The sequence below is a fragment of the Podarcis melisellensis genome (assembly GCF_964234715.1).
Source record: "Podarcis melisellensis genome assembly, chromosome: 11".
In the NCBI taxonomy this organism is placed as follows: Eukaryota; Metazoa; Chordata; class Lepidosauria; order Squamata; family Lacertidae; genus Podarcis; species Podarcis melisellensis.
The window spans coordinates 922025-941266 of NC_138543.1; the positions used below are offsets into that span (position 1 = coordinate 922025).

A 19242-nucleotide genomic window follows, 5' to 3' on the forward strand; every position below is an offset into this window, starting at 1 on the left:
TAAATCTCTGGTATTATTTATACTATGCACATACCAAAGGGAAATAAAGAAAAAGGTTAATCATGTAAGATTACAAGTAATGTTGTAACAGAAATGTAAGTGTGTGAAGAGGGAGAAAAAGTGGCTTCAGAAATTGCAACTACTGACTTTCTCCAAAAAAAGATTTACAGATCAGCTGAGGCAGTCAGCCCCCTGACACTTTTTCAAATGTCTGGTGACCTGGAGCAAGGTGTGCTCTCATTGCCCACCTGCTGTTGGTTGAGGTGAACATGCCTCACTGAAGTAAAGGAACCATGGGGAACTCACTTGAAGTGAGAACTCACTGCTCCTTTGGAAGCCATGCCAGTTCTGGCCCTCTAGCTGACATGGTGTAGGTTGTCAGGTGTGGGACAGGTGAGCCTGGCTTGCTAGGAACAGGCAGGCCGGCCCAGTGGGGAGCCCTGATGGCCAAAGTTGGCCTGCACTCCTGCTATAGAGGCATAATAGAAAACCTTTGCCTGCGGCAGCCATGACATCAACATCCCTGAAGTCCTTCCCTGATAGTATCACTGTGTGGTGCTATTCACACTCATTGTTTGCACCAATTTGTGTGTAAAATGAATGAAGTTGTGCTCCAATTGTTGTTAGTTCTTAACCTGTACATCATGCTGTAGATTATACTGGAAAATTGAAGCCAAAGTACACTTGTTAAAATGAAACTAAAAAGGATAGTCTGCTTTGAACATCCATTTTGTTCACCAAACCATATTGTCCTTTGCATGTGCTGTCTTAATCGAAACACTATAGATTCTTTTGTTTTTCATTGCTAGTATGTTTCAGTTTTAACTTTTCAAAGAAGATCTAATGTATAATGTCTCACTCTGTTGCTTCTCTTAGAATGGGTGGCATTCCGGCTAAAAGCCACAAAGGAGAAAAGCTTCTGCTATTTATGGGCATTATTGATATCCTGCAGTCTTACAGGTAACGTAGAATAACATTATTTGGATACAGATATATCTGCTGGATTTAAATTGGTTGTAAGATGGAGTATATGTCATTAAGTGCTTGTGTGTGTGTTATTAGGTTAATAAAGAAGCTGGAGCATTCCTGGAAAGCACTTGTTTATGATGGGGTAAGCCATGCTTTGTATTGTTGGAATGTTTGGTTTTTGTGTAAATTACTTCTCTCTTACTATTGACAATTGCATACTGTGTGTGACATGAGGATATTTATGCTGTTGAAGTTCACTGCCATTGATGCATTTGCTTATTTATAAGTGACAAATACCGATCGACAAAAGTTTATAGTCTGCCTAGTGGTAGTTGGGTAAACAACAGATGGAAGGAGAGGGAGAGGCAAGGGCCAAAGGGAAAGCAACTGCAAATATTGTTTTCACTGGGGATGAAGACAAAACTGATATTTGCAAAGGCTAGAGTGCAAAAACTTTTCTTAAATTAACAGACAAGAAATAAGCTTTCCAGTGGCAAAGACATTCAGCACAACAGCTAGCATCCTAACCCCCTGATAGCGTTGGTAATTAATCTAGCCTCCCTTTGCATGTTTTAAAGACTTCATCAGACTGGCATCCATATAAGGCTTGTTATTTGTTCAGGCAACTGTATCTGGAACATCTGTCTTCATCATGAATCGGTTAGGGAATTGATAAACACCTTAGTAAGCCTTCAAACAACATCTCAATGTTTAAACAGAGGGAGTCAGTCTTTAACTTCCCCTGAAGAAGTTGGGGAGCCTCTGTAAATATTATTATGAAATTAAAAGGGCTGAAGTTGAACAGTACATGTTGGCAATGATACCTTGACAGTGAGTGACGAACACTGGATTTTTTTAGCTACATGATCTATTGAAGATTTCACAATTCTGTTAAAAATGTCTTCCACCATAAACAGTGGATGACCTCCAAGGTCACAGAAGTAGACTTGCTCTCCTTGCTGTGCAGCCCCTCCCCCAAATCTGCTGTGGCCCCCAAAGCAGATTTTGGAGGCATTCAGGGAGAGGTAGAATCTGTTCCACTGATGATGTCCATTCTGCTGAATGACGAATATTGTTGAATTTCTCCATTGTAGTCTTTAAAAAAAATGTTTTCTCTCTGATTCTCCTAATATTAAATACCTTTATTTTTTTGTCTTGTAGGACACAGTTTCAGTACACAGGCCAAGTTTTTATGCTGATAGGTTTTTAAAGTTTATGAGTTCCAGGGTATTCAAAAAGAATCAGGGTAAGTGCCATGTCACCAGTCGTGAGGTTAGAGCCACTCTTCAGTTGTTGCTTTTGTTAGTTGCATTTATTCATTGCTTTCTACAAAAAAGTCTCAATGTGACATACTTCTCCTATGGAGACACCTTGAAAATAGCTTTTGAATGGTGACTTAGCTGGTAAGATGGCTGGCACTGTTGGTGGATGTGTCACATGATGAAGAATAGGAAGGGGAGCCCCATGTTAAATGTTGCTGGGAGACACAGGGTGCAAGACAGCTGTTGCCATCATGGTATGCCATCTGCTTTCCCGAAGAATTTGGCTGCTATCGAAAACAGACTGCAGGACTAGATGGAGTCCAGGGGCTGCTTTGCATGACAGACTGTGGCTTTTTACTGCTGTGCTATGCTGAGGTTAAACTAAGGGTTCCGTTAGTGTTCTATCTGAACTGGGACTTGTGGTCAAGCTCACAAACCACAAGCTGTAACTAAGACCAGCTGCAGCTTGTGGTTAGTGAGGAGAGAGCCTAACTACAAGTCCCAGTTTACACAACATGCTAAGCTCACAGTATGGCACGAAAAAGATTTTTGAGGAGCAAAATGGCTGAGAACTGCTCTCCAGGAGTCGGTGTGGTCTTCACAAGTTACAGTGGTGCCTCGCAAGACGAAATTAATCCGTTCCGCGAGTCTCTTCATCTTGCGGTTTTTTCGTCTTGCGAAGCACGGCTCTTAGCGGCTTAGCGGTTTAGTGGCTATTAACGGCTTAGCGGCTTTAAGAAAAAGGAAACAAACTCGCAAGAACTCACAAGACGTTTCGTCTTGCGAAGCAAACCCATAGGGAAATTCGTCTTGCGGAACGACTCAAAAAACGGAAAACTCTTTCGTCTTGCACGTTTTTCGTCTTGCATGGCATAGTCTTTGTGTGATCTAGCAAGAATCTTCCCAAGTTATATGTTACATTTTTCATGCTTTAAGTTCTCTCAGAAAAATAGTTTTAGAAGTATCTATGATTCTGTGATTCTGTCTGAAGGTGGGCTGTCCACAAAACTTTGTAATGGTGTTTCTGCCTGTGACTCTTAAGTCATACCTAATGCTGGCACAACTGTTGAGAATGTTCTGGCTTATTTTCAAACATAGCAAGGTACAGTGGTGCCTTGTTTTTCAAACAGCTTAGTTCATAAACAACTTGGAATTCGAAGGCTGCAAACCCGGAAGTAAGTGTTCCGGTTTGTGAACTTTGCCTTGGAAGCCGAACATGCTCCGTTTTGAGTCCTGAGCTTCCATCTTTACTGTTGCACTGCTAATTTGCGCCCCCCCATTGTAATTGTAGTGTTCTGGGGAGAGCTCTGCAGCCCAGCTGGTTTGAAGAGTGAGAGAGACAGAGCTGCTTTGGGGGGGAGGGGAGAGAAAGGACTCGCTTGGCGGTGGAGAAAGAGTTGTGCACCTGCCCACCCTGCACCCACCCATGCACCATCAGGGGAAGCAGCCAGCACCCACCCTGGACCCATCCCTTCCCCCTCGGGGGAAGCAGCCTACTTGAAGTTGGACATGCCTGATCTACAATACTGTTCTATTTATTTTATACTACAGTACATTGATTATTGCTTTCGTTTTATGGATCAGTGGTCTTGTTAGATAGTAAAATTCATGTTTAATTTCTGTTTTAGTGGTTGTTTTTAAAAGTTTAGAATGGATTAATCCGTTTTGCATTACTTTCTATGGGAAAACATATCTTGGTTTTTGAGCGCTTTGGTTTTGGAACGGACTTCCGGAACGGATTAAGTTTGAGAACCAGAGTACCACCGTAGTCGGGATGCTTATAACAACTTCTTCTTCTTCTTCTTCTTCTTCTTCTTCTTCTTCTTCTTCTTCTTCTTCTTCTTCTTCTTCTTCTTCTTCTCCTCTCTCCCCCACCAACCTAGCAGTTCAAAAGCAGACCAGTGCAAGTAGATAAATAGGTACCACTTCGGTGGGAAGGTAAACAGCGTTTCCTTGTGCTCTGGCTTCTGTCGTGGTGTCCCATTGCACCAGAAGCTGTTTAGTCCTGCTGGCCACATGACCCAGAAAGCTGTCTGTGGACAAACGCTGGCTTCCTTGACCTGAAGCAAGATGAGTGCTGCACCCCGTAGTCGCCTTTGACTGGACTTAACCGTCCAGGGGTCCTTTACCTTTACCTATAACCTATTGGAAGTTATCTGAACTTTTGTAACATGGAATGTGTCATTCAAGTATTTTGTGAGTGCCTATGCAAACATTTTAAAAAAAAATTTAAATAATTCAGCTGGAATACCATCACTTCCACTGGCCTTGTTATTAACAGTGCTTTCTAAGGCCCATTTGACTTCACTCTCCAGGATGTCTGGCTCAAGGTCAGCAACCACACTACCTGGGGTGTACGAGCCATCCATATCTTTCTGGTATAGTTCCTCTGTGTATTCTTGCCACCTCTTCTTAATGTTACGAGCCTCCATCCATAGTTCTTCAGGCACTCTGTCCACCAAATCTAAATCCTTAAACCTGTTCCTCACTTCCACTGTGTATTCATAAGGGATTTGATTTAGATTGTATCTTACTGGCCCAGTGGTTTTTCCTACTTTCTTCAGTTTAAGCTTGAATTTTTCTATAAGAAGCTGATGATCTGAGTCATAGTCCGCTCCAGGTCTTGTTTTTGCTGACTGTATAGAGCTTCTCCATCTTTGGCTGCAGAGAATATAATCAATCTGATTTCGATGCTGCCCATCTGGTGATGTCCACGTGTAGAGTCGTTTCTTGTGTTGTTGGAAAAGCGTGTTTGTGATGACCAGCTTGTTCTCTTGACAGAACTCTATTATCCTTTGCCCTGCTTCGTTTTGATCTCCAAGGCCAAAATTGCCAGTTATTCCTTTTATCTCTTGATTCCCTACTTTAGCATTCCAGTCCCCTATAATGAGAAGAACATCCTTCTTTGGTGTCACTTCTATAAGGTGTTGTAAGTCTTAATAGAATTGGTCAATTTCAGTTTCTTCAGCACCAGTAGTTGGTGAATAAACTTGGATTACTGTGATGTTAAAAGGTCTGCCTTGGATTCGTATTGAGATCATATTAACATTTTTGAGATTGCATCCCAGTACAGCTTTCTAACATTTTTCAGATTGCATCCCAGTACAGCTTTCTTTTGTTGACTATGAGGGCAACTCAATTTATTTTATGGGATTCTTGCCCACAGTAGTAGATATGATGGTCATCCGAACTGAATTCGCCCATTCCCATCCATTTTAGTTCACTGATGCCCAGGATGTCAATATTTATCCTTGCCATCTCATTTTTGACCACATCCAACTTACCCAGGCTCATGGTTCTTACATTCCAGGTTCCTATGGAATATTTTTATTTACAGCATTGGACTTTTCTTTCGCTTCCAAGCATATCCGCAACTGAGCAACCTTTCGGCTTTGGCCCAGCCTCTTCATCAACTCTGAATCTACTTGTACTTGTCCTCCGCTCTTTCTCAGTAGCATGTTGGACGCCTTCCGACCTGAGGGGCTCATCTTCCAGCGTCATAACTTTTATATGCCTTTTGTCTTTGTCCATGGAGTTTTCTTTGCAGGGATACAGGTGGATCATGCTTGGTCAAAACTTTCCACTATGACCTGTCCATCTTGGGTTTCCTGCATGGCATAGTTCATAGCTTCTCTGAGTTATTCAAGCCCCTCCGCCACGGCAAGGCAGTGATCCAAGGGGTTTAAAATTTCAAAATTTATTTATTTATTTATAAAATATTAAAAAAATTAAAAGATGATGTTGTTAAGGTGCTACACTCAATATGCCAGCAAGTTTGGAAAACTCAGCAGTGGCCAGAGGATTGGAGAAGATCAGTCTACTTCCCAATCCCAAAGAAGGGCAGTGCCAAAGAATGCTCCAACTACCGCACAATTGTGCTCATTTCACAAGCTAGCAAGGTTATGCTTAAAATTCTACAAGGTAGGCTCAAGCAGTATGTGGACTGAGAACTCTCAGAAGTGCAAGATGGATTTAGAAGAGGCAGAGGAACCAGAGACCAAATTGCAACATGCGCTGGATTATGAAGAAAGCTAGACAGTTCCAGAAAGACATCTACTTCTGCTTCATTGACTATGCAAAAGTCTTTGACTGTGTCGACCATAGCAAACTGTGGCAAGTTCTTAAAGAAACGGGAGTGCCTGATCACCTCATCTGTCTCCTGAGAAATCTCTATGTGGGACAAGAAGCTACAGTTAGAACTGGATATGGAACAACTGATTGGTTCAAAATTGGGAAAGGAGTACGACAAGGCTGTATATTGTCTCCCTGCTTATTTAACTTATATGCAGAATTCATCATGCAAAAGGCTGGGCTGGATGAATCCCAAGCTGGAATTAAGATTGCCGGAAGAAATATCAACAACCTCAGAGATGCAGATGACAAAACCTTGATGACAGAAAGTGAGGAGGAATTAAAGAACCTTTTAATGAGGGTGAAGGAGGAGAGCGCAAAATATGGTCTGAAGCTCAACATCAAAAAAACGAAGATCATGGCCATTAAAATATTAAAATGTAGCCTCATCGCAGGAGGAGAAGGAAAAGAAAGGGGGGGAGAGAGGGAGGGAATCAAATTGGCTCCAAGCCAAAGGCCAGGCGGAACAACTCTGTCTTACAGGCCCTGCGGAAAGAAATCAGATCCCGCAGGGCCCTGGTCTCATGAGGCAGAGCGTTCCACCAGGCCGGAGCCAGAGTTGAAAAGGCCCTGGCTCTGGTTGAAGCCAATCTAACTTCCTTAGGGCCTGGGACCACTAGGGTGTTGTTATTTATGGACCTTGAGGCTCTCCGTGGGGCATACCAGGAGAGGCGGTCCCGTAGGTACTAGGGTCCTAGGCCATGAAGGGCTTTAAAGGTCAAAAGCAGCACCTTAAATCTGACCCTGTACTCCACCGGGAGCCAGTGCAGCTTGAAAAGCACTGGGTGAATATGCTCCCATGGCAGAGACCCCATGAGGAGCCTCGCTGCAGCATTCTGTACCCGCTGGAGTTTCTGGGACAGCTTCAAGGGCAGCCCCGCATAGAGCGAATTACAGTAGTCAAGCCTGGAGATGACCGTTGCATGGATCACTGTGGCCAGGTCGGGGAATAGAAGAAATGGAGGCAGTGAGAGATTTTACTTTCTTGGGCTCTGCAGATGGTGACACTGCAGATGGTGACAGCAGCCACGCCTCCTTCTTGGGAGAAAAGCAATGACAAACCTAGACAGCATCTTAAAAAGCAGAGACATCACCTTGCCAACAAAGGTCCATATAGTTAAAGCCATGGTTTTCCCAGTAGTGATGTATGGAAGGGGGAGCTGGACCATAAAGAAGGCTGATCGCTGAAGAATTGGTGCTTTTAAATTATGGTGCTGGAGGAGGCTCTTGAGAGTCCCATGGACTGCAAGAAGTTCAAACCTCTCCATTCTTAAGGAAATCAGCCCTGAGTGCTCACTGGAAGGACAGATCCTGAAGTGGAGGCTACAATACTTTGGCCACTCATGAAAAGAGAAGACTCCTTGGAAAAGACCCTGTTGTTGGGAATGATGGAGGGCACAAGAAGAGGGGGACAACAGAGGACGAGATGGTTGGATAGTGTTCTCGAAGCTACCAGCATGAGTTTGACCAAATTGCGGCAGGCAGCGGAAGACAGGAGTGCCTGGCATGCTCTGGTCCATGGGGTCACGAAGAGTCGGACACGACTAACCGACTAAACAACAACAACAACATACACACATTTGTGCAGAGAGCAACATGGACATGATCCTTCCCAGTGTATACATGTATGGAGGAATCCCCATAATGCTCAATATCCCTTCCTTGGGCAATGTTCTTGAATGGGTGGTTGCTAGATCCAGGTGCTCTTGGAGGAAGCACAGAAACTGCTTTGGTTGCCCTGTGTGATGACCTCCATTGGGAGAGACAGGGGAAATGTGTTCCTGTTAATTCTCCACAACCTCTTTTGTTGTCTATGCTCTGGTAACCTCAATATTTGATTACTGCAATGTGTTATACTTAGGGCTGCCTCTGAAGACAGTTTGGAAACTTCAGCTGGTCAGAACTGGGTGGCTCGGCTGCTCACTGGAGCAAGACGGTGTGAGCATCTGACACGGATCCTGGCCACTGGCTGCCGGTTATTTTCCAGGCCCAATTCTAAGTGCTGATTTTGATTTTGACCTATAAAGCCTTAAATGGTTCAGGACTGAGTACCTCAAGGACCCAGACCCTGCAACCATCATTGAAGGGCATTCTTCATGTGCCCCCTCCACAAGAGATCCAGAGAGCAACAACCTAAGAACAGACCTTTTCTACAGTGGCTCTCCGTTTGTGGAATGCTCTTTCCAGAGAGGCTCACCTGGCACCTTTATTGCGTATATTTAGGTTCCAGACGAAAATGTTTCTCTATAACCAGGCCTTTGGCTGATTGAACATTCCATGGCCTTTCAAATGTTGGGGGACGGTGGCGGTTATTGGTTTGTTTTTTATTTGTTTTGTGTTCTCATTTTGTATTTTTATGTTGTGAACTGCCCTGTGAACTTAAGGGGAAGGGCAGTATACAAATTTAATAAGTACAGTGGTGCCTCGCAAGACAAAATTAATTCGTTCTGCGAGTTTTTTTGTCTAGCGAATTTTTCGTCTTGCAAAGCACGAAATCCCATAGGAATGCATTGAAAATCAATTAATGCGTTCCTATGGTCAAAAAAAGTCCAAACAAAGCCAAATTTGGTACAACAAGAGTTTATTAACTGCTCTTTAAAGTCACACATACTGTAAAGAGCAGTTCAAAAATTGAAGGAAAAATAAATTAAGTTTATAAACATGACAGAAAAACATTTAAAAATCAACAAAGTGTACAGTACATTTTCTAAGACTCTGGGGGACCACTCGAAGAAGGCTCCTCTTCCACTCTTTGCTTCTTGCTCAAGAACCTGTCCATAGTCTGCTGCTTCATCTGCCTTTTCAGCACCTCCCTGAAAGGCGACATGACCGTCGTATCATAACTGTTCCCAAGGTCACGTGCCTTGTGCTTGTCAGGGTGGTGCTGGTCTGCAAAAGTCTGCACCTCCTTCCACTTCTGGCAAATGTCCCTCAGTTTTTCGGAGGACAGCCGTTCCTCAGTTGCTTCCTCCTCTTCCAGCGAGGCCCACTCCTGCGCAGCCTCTGCCTGCAGTTCGACCAGCTCCTGGGTGGTCAGCTCGTGCTCGTGCTCCTCCACCAGCTCGCAGACGTCCTCCTCTGTGACCTCCAGTCCCATGGTCCTCCCCAAGGCAACAATGTCCTGCACCACTGTTGACTCTGGTGCATCAGAGTCACTTGGTGCCACACAGTCCGGCCACAGGCTGCGCCAAGCGCAATTCAAATTTCTCTGGCTGATCCCGTTCCAGGCCGTGGTGATCATCTTCAAGCAGGTGACGATGTCGAAGTGGTCCTTCCAGAATTCCCGCAGGGTGATGGTGGTGCAGTCAGTCACCTCGTAGCATCGCCTGAAAAGCTCCTTGGTGTAGAGTTTTTTGAAATTGCTGATCCATCGGCTGCTGATCCATCGGCTGGAGCAGTGGCGTGGTGTTAGGCGGCAGGAACATGATGTTGATGAAGCTGAACTCCTCCAACAAGTCCACCTCAAGGCCTTTAGGATGAGCAGGAACATTGTCCATCAGAAGCAAAGCCTTCAGCGGCAGGTCGTTGTTCAGCAGGTACTGTTTGACATCAGGGCCAAAAGCAAGATTGACCCAGTCCACAAACAGCACACGTGTGACCCAAGCCTTGCTGTTGGATCGCCACATGACACTCAGCTGCTCCTTGTCGATCTTGTGTCTCTTGAAGGCCCGTGAGTTCTCCGAGTGGTACACCAGCAGGGGCTTGATCTTCAGGTCGCCGCTTGCGTTGGCACAGAAGAGCAGGGTCAGACGGTCCTTCATGGGCTTGTGGCCAGGCAACTTGGCCTCCTCCTGAGTGATGAAAGTCCTTTTGGGCATCCTCTTCCAAAACAGCCCGGTCTCGTCGCAGTTGAAGACCTGCTGTGGACCGTAGCCCTCCGTCTTCACAACCTCCAGGAACTCCGCTGCAAAGTCTTCAGCCGCAGGAACATCAGAACTGGCAGCCTCTCCATGCCTGACCACGCTGTGGATTCCAGATCTTGTCTTGAACCGGTCAAACCAACCTCTGCTTGCCTTGAAGACTTCTGGCTCGCCTGAGGTTCCTGGCTGTTCCCGGACGAGGTCTGTGTGCAAGGCCTTGGCCTTCTCGCAAATGACGGCCTCAGTCACTGTGTCCCCTGCACGCTGCTTCTCTTCTAACCAGATGAGCAGCAACTTCTCGACCTCCTCCAGAACAGCTGGGCGGTTTTTCATGATCCTGGTGACTCCTTTGGCTGCATCAGTTGCCATGATCTTCTCCCTCATCTTCAGGATGGTCCCGATGGTTGATGGATTCCTGCCGTACTCCCTGGCGAGGTCCGTCACACGCATTCCGCCGTTGTGCTTCTGGATGATCTCCTTCATTTCCAGCGTCACCTTCTCCTTCTTCCTCTCGCCGGCCTCTGCAGCAGCAGTCTTCTTGGGTCCCATGGCAGCACAGCTCCTTCGTAAACTGAGAAAAAGAAAAAGAAATCAGTGATGTGCTTCAAATCCAAAAAATTCAAAAGCACCCAGCCACCCATCACACAGAAATTAAAACCCAGAACCAAGTCCTTGAATCCCAAACACCCCAACCCAAAATCCAAAACCCCCCAAAAAAGTTTTAAAAGTTTAATTTACCAAATGAATGCAAAAGCAGTTCTGGAAAAGCTTCAACAATCAATCACCGAAGTCTTCAGAAACCTCAAATGGCTGCAATAGAAGTTTTGGAAAAGCTTCAAAAATCACCAAAGTCTTCAAAAACCTCAACTGTTCCCCCAGCCACCCACCCACCCACCACGCAGAAATTGCAAACCCCTCCCCAACTGCTCCCCCAGCCAACCAGCACACAGAAATTCAAACCCAGAAAAAATTTTCAAAAAAAAATGGCCCAATGGTCACAGAGAAACAGAAAAATGCAGGAAAAACCCCCACAAGCTCCCAGATTCCTGCAAACCCCTCCCCAACTGTTCCCCCCAGCCACCCAGCACACAGAAATTCAAACCCAGAAAATTTTTTCAAAAAAAACCAACATGGCCCAATGGTCACAGAGAAACAGAAAAATGCAGGGAAAAACCCCCACAAGCTCCCAGATTCCTGCAAACCCCTCCCCAACTGTTCCCCCAGCCACCCAGCAAACTCAGAATATTTTTTTAAAAAAAACAACATGGCCCAATGGTCACAAAAAAATCATAAAAATTTAAAATAAAAAAACCCCCACAAGCTCCCAGATTCCTCCAGAAACCTCCCCAACTGTTCCCCCAGCCACCCGGCACACAGAAATTCAAACTCAGAAAAATTTAAAAAAACAACAACATGGCCCAATGGTCACAAAAAAATCATAAAAATTAAAAAAAAACCCCACAAGCTCCCAGATTCTCGCAAAAAAAACCCCAACACCAAGTCCTTGAATTCCAAACACCCCAACCCAAAATCCAGCCCCCCCAAAAAAAGTTTTAAAAGTTTAACTTACCAAATGGATGCAAAAGAAGTTCTGGAAAAGTTTTGGAAAAGCTTCAAAAATGAGCAAAGTCTGAAAAAAGGCTACCCAACTGTGTGCTAACAGTTGCTCCTCGAAGTCAAGTCGCAACTGCAGCTGTTCAAGCAAAGCACCCTTGGTTTTAACGGTTTTAAGACAAAGGAAACAAAGTCGCAAGACGTTTTCGTCTTGCGAAGCAAGCCCATAGGGAAATTCGTCTTGCGAAGCAACTTGAAAACGGAAAACCCTTTTGTCTAGCGAGTTTTCTGTCTTGCGAGGCATTCGTCTTGCGGGGCACCACTGTAATAACAATGGTCATAGACATGCAGAGGTCTCATGACTCTGGTGCACTGCCTGCCACATGTGTGCCAGAGGATATAGTGGGCAGGGGGAGGGACAGGATTCCACTATTCTTTGTGAGATCCCTCTGCATGTAGGCCCTGATTCTACATGGGCAGCAGCAGCACACAACCTTGTCCAGGTTGCAATTTAAATTTAAAGCCATCTGCACCTGTTAAGGTGCTGATGGCTTTAAAAATGTATACAGTCAAGGATATCGGTATTTATTTTTAACATAAAATAAGCAGATTATAGGTTATTTCACTAAAATGTTATTGAAGTTCTTTACAATAATTTCAGATATGCAGGGGAGGAATCTATATTTTAGGTTTGTTTTCAATTATATTTTTAGCCAAACAGACATTTCCCTTGCAATTTTATTTGCAAGAGGATTAAGGTTTATATAACCATAAAATCTTACATTGTAAAATATATTCCAGTGAAAAATAGGCAGATGCCATTTTTTGGAATGAAGAGATTACATGGTAAAAGTATGCCTGATACTTGGCTTATTACTAGCTCCCTGCCGTGAAAAAGTTTAAGTTTTATTACTGCAATGCTGAATGTAAATATGTCTCAGATTTATACTGGCCCATATTATAGACTCTTCTAAAGACATTATCACAGTGTACTTAGAATAATGGAAATTGATTGGGCAATCTGATCAAACCTCTTTTTTAACGGTCAGTAGCATTCAAGTGAGATGAACAAGAAAGGATTGTGAAAGTGTTTGTGTAACAGTGAAAAGTCCTTCTTAAAAGTTCATTGCTTAGTTTATCTGTATTTAATTAATCTGCCTTGTTTTTATCCTCTTTTTGAATGCAGCTTTAAAGTCCTCTCCCTCCAAGAAACGATGCAATTCCATTGCTGCTTTAAAAGCTACATCACAAGAATTTGTTTCTGTGGTTAGCCAAGATTGGAAAGATGAAAATCATGACTTGCTTACTGAGGGGCAGAGCTATTGTAGCCTTGATGAAGAAGGTAATGCTTCAAATGAGCTACACTGCTCTTAATAAACAGAAATATTTTCAAGATTTTTGGCACTTCTGCTTAAAAAATAAGTGAAAAAAGTGAGAGATTTAAAACCAGTGAAGAAGCTTAAAGCAATGATTAAAAAACAATGCCTAGAGAATTCTAGATTGTCTGGGCAAAGCTTGAAATCCTTTAAATCAGGAGTTGTTAGTCTCTAGCTGCCATCAGCTGCCATCAGCATTGCCAGGATTCAGGAATGAAGGGAGTTGTGGTCCAGCAGCATCTATAAAGCCACCTCTGCTGCAATTAAGATGGTAACCACCCTGGAACACACCTTCATCTTGGGAATTGCTTTTGGTCCATTGCTTATGCTGCTTATCTCAATTCTAATTGTCAAGACATAGGACAGAGCCACAGCATACATTGAAAGCACCCCAACACACATCTAGAGAACTTGCCTCTCCCCAAAGAATCATGGGAACTATAGTCTTCCCCTCAGAGAGCTACAATTCCAAGTTCCCTTAACAAACTAAGTTCCTGGGATTGTTTTGGGGAAGCCTGGGGTTTAAATGTGTTGTGAATGTGCTTTAAATATACAGTGTGGATCTCCTCATACAAGCCTTGGCAGATGACTGATCCACAGCCACTGGGCACTGAACATCTCTGCCACTCTTTCTGGGCCCATATCAGCATGAGGCAAAATCAACCTTTGTTTTCCTTCTCCCATTAGTTTTCTCTTCATAAACCATGGTTAATAAGCTATGGTGCACTTCTTCCTCTCTTCCCCCCCCAGCCCCCCCCAAAATAAAAGTCATACTTTGGTGTGAAGAACCTATAGCTGAGAACATCCTGGCTTGTTAGCTGACATTGAGCTAGAGCTCCTCAGTTTGGACATAATTCTTAATGCAAGCCAGGATATTCAAGCCCAAAGCCATATGCACTGGAGGTGAGATATGAAGAAAGAGCACATAGTCCCAAGGCTTGTGCATGCCTTTACATGTTGTCACTATAGGTGAGCAGGTAAGATTTTCCATGAAAATGTATTCGTTTCATATTTGCAAGAATGATTTACAGACTTTTTTCCCCTCTGCACAGTATTGGCCTCCCGACATCAGCCAGATTTAGTGCCAAGCACACCTTCCCTTTTTGAAGCAGCATCTTTAGCAACCACAATTTCTTCTTCTTCTTTGTACGTAGATGACAATTATCAACATGATGGAACTCGGTTTTATTCTAACAGGTAATTAAAATTTGTATATATGCTAGCGATGGTTGGACTCTTTCCCCAAACCCAACTGTTCTGATTTGTACTTAATTCAGGGGGAAACAGATCAGTTACAGATCTGATCTCTGTCTTATTACAAGTGAGAGCCTTCTGAGCCTGCAGCATCCCAGCCAGTGCAGATTTATTTCTCCCCATTCAGTTGTTTCAGCGGACTTACCAGGGATTGTAAGGTGAAGGTGGGGGAGCATGTGCTGCACTACAGTTCCTTTCATCTCTGACCATTCAGATGATTATGTTTTAGTTTAATAAGCCCAGCACATGAGAGGACTGCAGGCATGACCAAAATATGCATTGTGGCTTATGAAATCTAAATAGGATGGTACAAACTCACCCATAGATTCATCAGTGCAACCTTATAATTTAATTAGAATTAAACCCCCCTGAGTCCCCACTAAGTGTGTCTAAGGGCTTATTCACACTTACCTGTTATGTTTTTGAGTAAAGTTTTTAATTATTATTTCATGTATATATATCTATCAATATCAGAGAGAGAACAATTATAACAACAGACAAAAATTGAAAGATGAAAAACAGACACATAGAATGAGTTAAATTAAAGTAACAAATCCAAGTAGAGGATCAACTTTTATCAGGTCTGCTTTCTAAAGCTGTGTCTCTCAGCACTTTTTTTGTGCCCTGGAGCTTTACCCACAAAAACCTGCTCTTTAAAGCTATAGTGCAACAAGCAGCAATTTGGTTTTTTCTGGACTGCTGTTTTTTCTGATTCAGCAATAAAGAACATTTTACATACTCTGTTTGGTAAAGGGAATTATAGTATACTCCATACTTTTCTGTTCTGAAATGTACCTTGCAGGTGTTCTACTGGAAGGTTTGATAACCTCAGTATTTCCTCCTGAAGTAATTGGTTTTTCAAACTATTCTTTATCTGTTCAACCCAGGGAAAGGTAATTTACATTTGTTTAAATATATGCCAACTTCCTCTTCAGTCACTTATAAACCAGTGCCAAGCACTATTCAGGTGCTGAGTATATCTGTTTCAAGCTAAGCTATAAGTGATAGCCTCTAGCTGTTTACATTAAAACTTCTGCTTAAAAATGCAGAAGTTGCCCCATGCTTTTCAACATCTATATGCAGCCGCTGAGAGAGATCACCAGGGGGTTGCGACTGGGTGTTCATCAGTATGCGGATGATACCCAACTCTACCTCTCTTTCAAATCAGAACCAGTGAAGGTGGTGAAGGTCCTGTGTGAGTGTCTGGAGGCAGTTGGAGGATGGATGGCGGCTAACAGATTGAGGTTGAATCCTGACAAGATGGAAGTACTGTTTTGGGGGGACAGGGCGGGCAGGTGTGGAGGACTCCCTGGTCCTGAATGGGGTAACTGTGCCCCTAAAGGACCAGGTGTGCAGCCTGGGAGTCATTTTGGACTCCCAGCTGTCCATGGAGGCGCAGGTCAATTCTGTGTGCGGACTGTCTCACCAAAGTGGTGCATGCTCTAGTTATATCTTGCTTGGATTACTGCAATGTGCTCTCTGTGGGGCTACCTTTGAAGGTGACCCAGAAACTACAGCTAATCCAGAATGCGGCAGCTAGATTGGTGACTGGGAGCAGCCGCCGAGACCACATAACACTGGTCTTGAAAGACCTACATTGGCTCCCAGTACAGTGGTACCCCGCAAGACGAACGCCTCGGAAGACGAAAAACTCGCTAGACGAAGGAGTTTTTCGTTTTCTTAGCCGCTTCACAAGACTCATTTCCCTATGGGCTTGCTTCACAAAACAAAGCTTGCCCCGCAAGCTCTGGGGATAGCGGGGAAGCGCAGCGCGTCTTGAACCTCTTTTGAAGCAAGGGGCGGCGGGGAGAAGATTGCTTCTCCCCGGGGCGGCAACGGGGAGAAGCGATCTTCTCCCCTCTGCCCCTTGCTTCAAAAGAGGGGACAGAGGGGAAGGCGCGCGGCGCTTCCCCTCTGTCCCCGGACGGTCTCCATAGGAACGCATTGATTGATTTTCAATGCATTCCTATGGGAAACCGTGCTTCGCAAGACGAAAAACTCGCAAGAAGAAAAAACTTGCGGAACGAATTAATTTCGTCTTGCAAGGCACCACTGTACGTTTCCAAGCACAATTCAAAGTGTTGGTGCTGACCTTGAAAGCCCTAAACGGCCTCGGCCCAGTATACCTTAAGGAACGTCTCCACCCACATCGTTCAGCGCAGACGCTGAGGTCCAGCTCTGAGGGCCTTCTGGCGGTTCCCTCGCTGCAAGAAGCCAAGTTACAGGGAACCAGGCAGAGGGTCTTTTTGTAGTGGCACCCGCCTTGTGGAATGCCCTCCCACCAGTTGTCAAAGATCAAAACAACTACCAGACTTTTAGAAGACATCTGAAGGCAGCCCTGTTTAGGGAAGCTTTTAATGTTTAATGGACTATTGTATTTTAATATTCTGTTGGAAGCCTCCCAGAGTGGCTGGGGAAACCCAGCCAGATAGGCGAGGTATAAATAAATTATTATTGTTGTTGTTGTTGTTGTTGTTGTTGTTGTTGTTGTTGTTGTTGTTGTTATTATTATTATTATCGTCATCATTATTATCATTATCATCATCAGTGCGGAGTAGAATCCTCCACTCACTGAAAGGGAAAAGCCATCCTTTTGCAATTCCATAGCCATCTTCATGGCAGGAGTGACAGAGCTGAGAAACTGTTAAGCAGCAAGGAATCTCTGTTGTGATCTTGAGCACATGCCTAGATGGTATCTGGATATGGGCACAATGCACTTACTGTCTGCTGAAGGTTTCTGTGCTGCCAGAGGTAACTATTTTGGTTTGCATTAACTATCTGTATAACGTGGCCTGAAAAGCTTATATTGCTGCATCTGTTCATACTGGAAGAAGGGTGTCAGGTGAAGTAGAAGCAGGGATACAGATTTTACTCTAGTACTGTTGTCCATTGCTTGTTGCAACACACAGCATGAAAACAGTTCCTTTACAGGTGGCAAACATTTTAGGTGTGCCCAATTGACACACTATCACTGACATGCTGGTCCTTTTGGACCTGGAAGAAAGTGGAATGGGATGGGGTGAACTTATACGGGCTTGGCCGACATTCACAGGGCCAGGATCAGAACCCCCATGCAAAATGGCTGCCGCCTGTATTAGTACTTGTGCAGGAAGGGAGAAACTGCCAGGAGTTGTTTTTTGCCCTGCACTGGTGACAGCTGGAAAAAGCAATTGAGTGGGACAGAAGGGACTGATAAATTTGCATTCCATGCGAGAGGGGTGAATGGCATTGGACTGGGAAATGACCTCAGTCCTGCAACCTGTATGATTGCTTTTTACACACCTAACCTTTCTTTCTTTTTAATAAAAAAGTCATCAATACAGATAATGTGTTAGATAAAATAAAAATCACACAAGCAGGTGTTGAAATAAAACACTCACTAAATGTTCCACTGGAACACTGAAATGGAATGCTGAAATGAAATCCATTTTAAAATAAAAGGAAAAACTAAATACAGAGAAGCAGTGTTGTTTCATGCAATATTATAATTACAACCACACCGCAAACAATAAGACCTGCATGAAACCAAATAAAGCCTTATGACAGAAGAAGTAGTCATTCTGAGTTGCACTCAGTGACAGCCAAAATAAGAAATATAGATGGGAATACAGTAGTGAGTGAGTTGGAACAACTTGAAGGGTATCTAAGACGAAGTGGTACTAAGATACATCTGACTCTATGAACAGCAGTAGATAAAACAAAGGAATATGAATGGAAGGAGAGAAAAGAATAGATGATAAAGGGAGATGCAGCAAGACAACAGAAAATGCAATAGGATGTCAAGGAAAGATAGATTGGGGAGTTTATACAGCGACCATGATATGATAAAAATGTATATATAAATGTATATTTAAAAATGCATGCAGATAGATAGATAGATAGATAGATAGATAGATAGATAGATATTTGATGTAGTTGTGAATCACTGTAGCAGGCCATGTTTTTCCCCAAGCTACATGCTAGAGTCAGATACCAAAGAAAATAGTTGGCTGGGCAGCTTGACCATTGGGAAATCATTTTCTGAATTCCAAATACACTAACTGGGTAACTTGACCAGGAGCAAAAGAACAATACCTCTCATCTACAGTGGTGCCTCGCAAGACAAAATTAATTCGTTCCGCAAGTCTTTTCGTCTTGCGAGTTTTTCGTCTTGCGAAGCACGGTTTCCCATAGGAATGCATTAAAAATCAATTAATGCGTTCCTATGGAAACCGCCTTCAGACCAGGTCCGGGGACAGTCTGTCCCCCGACCTCTTCTGAAGGCCGGCGGGGGGCAAAAGTCTTTGCTTCCCCCCCCCCCGCCTGCCTTCCTGGGAGAGCGGAGAAACGCAGCGCTGCGTTTCTCCGCTCTCCCGGGAAGGCAGGCAGGGGGGACAAAGACTTTTGCCCCCCGCCCGCCTTCGGAAGAGGTCCTGGACCTCTTCTGAAGGCTGGCGGGGGGCAAAAGTCTTTGCTCCCCACCCCGCCTGCCTTCAAAAGCCGTCCGGGGGCTTTTAAATCGCCCCGGACAGTCCCGGGGCGATTTAAAAGCCCCCGGAAAGGCAGGCAGGGGGGACAAAGACTTTTGCCCCCCGCCCGCCTTCGGAAGAGGTCCTGGACCTCTTCTGAAGGCCGGCGGGGGGCAAAAGTCTTTGTCCCCCCTGCCTGCCTTCCCGGGAGAGCAGCGCTGCGTTTCTCCGCTCTCCCAGAAGGCAGGCAGGGGGGAGCAAAGACTTTTGCCCCCTGCAAGCCTTCGGAAGAGGTCCTGGACCTCTTCTGAAGGCTGGCGGGGGGCAAAAGTCTTTGCTCCCCCCCGCCTGCCTTCAAAAGCCGTCCGGGGGCTTTTAAATCGCTCCG

The 19242-nt window shown here is 44.4% G+C and overlaps 1 protein-coding gene across 4 annotated transcripts in view; it reads left to right on the forward strand.

Annotated features, from left to right (window-relative positions):
* Nucleotides 1–19242, forward strand: part of PIP5K1B (phosphatidylinositol-4-phosphate 5-kinase type 1 beta) — a 125893-nt gene that overhangs the window by 88937 nt on the left and 17714 nt on the right. For all 4 annotated transcript variants that reach the window (XM_081930643.1, XM_081930640.1, XM_081930642.1 and 1 more), the window contains 5 exons: nt 877–960; nt 1063–1111; nt 2131–2215; nt 12963–13118; nt 14205–14349. In XM_081930643.1, coding sequence (XP_081786769.1) covers nt 877–960; nt 1063–1111; nt 2131–2215; nt 12963–13118; nt 14205–14349 — 519 coding nt within the window. The remainder of the gene's footprint in view (nt 1–876; nt 961–1062; nt 1112–2130; nt 2216–12962; nt 13119–14204; nt 14350–19242) is intronic.